The 2,500-nt window shown below is 39.2% G+C and overlaps 1 protein-coding gene across 7 annotated transcripts in view; it reads left to right on the top strand.

The window, feature by feature from the left end:
• The window catches only part of kto (mediator complex subunit kohtalo), a 42,000-nt gene that overhangs the window by 37,192 nt on the left and 2,308 nt on the right, over positions 1–2,500 (top strand). For 5 of the 7 annotated variants that reach the window (XM_043005725.2, XM_043005721.2, XM_043005722.2 and 2 more), the window contains 2 exons: positions 1,453–1,633; positions 1,905–2,325. In XM_043005725.2, the coding sequence (XP_042861659.1) occupies positions 1,453–1,633; positions 1,905–2,325 (602 nt within the window). The remainder of the gene's footprint in view (positions 1–1,452; positions 1,634–1,904; positions 2,326–2,500) is intronic. The other 2 variants (XM_043005724.2, XM_043005720.2) reach the window with 1 other exon arrangement.

The raw sequence follows: 2,500 nt of genomic DNA, 5'->3' as shown, positions 1-2,500 counted from the left end.
AACTCTCTTTAACTGGACGTGTGAGATGAGGCCAGAAATGTAGACGCTTCCCCCTAGAGTGTGCCGCGCGGAAGGGGCTTATAGCTACTTCTCTCTGTAGCCTAAGCTTCAATTCCTTCCATGGCCTGGATGAGCCCTGCACCTATACTGTAGTCTGTGGATAATGTTGGTGATGCTGATAATGATGACATTGATAATGATGACTGTGACATGCTTCTGATGAATTGTTTTTGTTGATGATGGCTTTTTTTGCTGATGAGGGTGATGACATTGATAATGTTGATGATAGCTTTGATGCTGTTGCTGATGTTGCACATGTTCAGGCAGTGTGGACAGGTCCTGTACAGTGAATCTTGTGTTCTGGTTTGCATTTGCTTCTCTGCAGATTGTGTGTGTTTCCTCTGTGTGTTTTGTCATGTTGAGGAGGAATACATATTTCTTGCCTCTCTTTCTCAAATGAGAAGTTAGGCAGCTCTTAAGTGTCTTTTTGCTATTTTATTACTGGTAGACAGTCTTATCTTGATGGTGATAATGTAATTTTAGATAAGTATTGCTATTAGCAATTTGGTTATCATTATTATAAAACGGTTTATTGCTGTTAACCTGTTGGTGCTGGGAGGGCATGTATACATGCACTGTCCAATATGGTTTTGTTTTGTTTATTTTCTTAGTCTTTTACATATACATGGCTCCACAAGTGCTTAGTCACAAAGAAGTTACTTACCAGGCTTAATTGACCACACCTACCTAGTGCTTCCCTTGAATTTTTAGGGAGAAAGTTTATTTTTTGTTACTTTTATAGCTATCAACTTTTGAATAATAATAGGAAGGATTATGATAATAGCAATAAGTATGATGGTGATGATAATAGAAATACAGCTTTTTTTTTTTTTTTTTTTTAATAAGGAATGAGATATACAGGTGAGGTCAAATAAGGTTATTGACACCTTGGTGACTAAGTGCATGTAGAGCAATTGATGTATTTGTAAACAAAAACAAAAAATTTGCAGACAGAGGTCACGGGAATATCCAAGCATCATTTTTTTTTTTTTTTTTTTTTTTTTTTTTTGTGTTTATAAGAATAGTAATGTTAAAGTGCAACTGTTAATACTATGTTGTTTAATATGAGTTAATTATTGATATGAGTTTATTATTACATTATCGTTATTTTGAATATTATTATCATTATTATTATTATTATAATTTCTATTATTATCATCAATATTATTATTATTATTATTATTATTATTAATCATCATCATTAGTATTGTAATTATTATTATAATTATTATTGTTATTCTGATGCTGATGCTGATCACAATGATGACCATAAAAAAAATCATAATCATTTTATTCAAAGTTATTTAGAAATACCAACATCACTTTTATCATCTCACGTAATGCTCCTTGACTCCCTTACATCTCTATTATGAAATTGTCCCCTTTTCACAGCAGGTGGAACAAGGTTCCAGTCTGCCATATCCAACAGCCGAGTGGCTATCCGCAACATGCTGGGGCAGCGGCAAGTGAGTGGACCGCCTACCATGATGCCGGGGCAGCCCACTGGTCAAGCCTTCAACAACATGCCCGGAGGACCCATGGGTGCCATGGCTCGGCAGGGACCTATGATGAGGTAAAGTGGCTTTTACTCTCCTGCGATAAATGTCTCTCCTTTTTTTCTTTTCTTTTTTTAAACCTGAAGGTGTGTCAGTCAAATGTATTTAATTGGCAAGCTACTATACTAAGCAAGATATTTATGAGTGATTGGATAAAAGATATATTACCACTATCCCTGTTAGGGAGTTAATGTCAGTAGATTTGGATTCATAAACAGTATGATTCTTGCTCTCCCCAATCAAAAAGGTGCATTGACAAGAAAAAACTTATATTTATACATCTTTCAGACCAGGATTGCGCGCCAGCCTCCAAGGTCCTCAGCAAGGCCCGATGTATGGGGCAGGAGGAGGAATCCAAGGTCCAATGCCCCAGGGTATGCCAGGCCAGGGGGGCCAGATGTACTCTGCCATGGGTACTGCAGGGGGACCCCCAGGTGGGCCCACAGGACCAGGTCAGGCAGGCATGTCCCAGTACAGCTCCTATCAGCAGGGTCCTATTGCCAGTGGGCAGATGATGAACCAGGGCCCAGGGGGAGCTAATGTCCCTACTGGTCCTGGTGGACCAACAGGGAACATGATGGGGCAAGGGTACCAACCTGGGTATCAGGCCAATCCAGCCATGATGGGCATTCGGCAGCAGCAGCCAGGTGGCTACATCGGGCAAGGCATGACACAGTCGCAGATTGTCCAACGCCCTCAGTATATACAGGTGTGTGCACTGCAGTGTTGTGGTTAATAAAGTGTTTTCCATTTATGCTTTTATCTGCCTTGATAAGATGGTTGCTTTAAATTCACTTGTCTTGCAAAAGAGGAAGTATCATTTTTATCATATTTGATTTTAACAGGATACTGTTTTTCTACCACTGCTTTACATATCGGTTATG

This window comes from Penaeus japonicus, unplaced genomic scaffold, assembly GCF_977035675.1.
Source record: "Penaeus japonicus unplaced genomic scaffold, GWHDUDI00000001_assembly GWHDUDI00000019, whole genome shotgun sequence".
NCBI classification, from domain to species: domain Eukaryota; kingdom Metazoa; phylum Arthropoda; class Malacostraca; order Decapoda; family Penaeidae; genus Penaeus; species Penaeus japonicus.
This window is presented reverse-complemented; position numbering and strand designations above follow the sequence as displayed.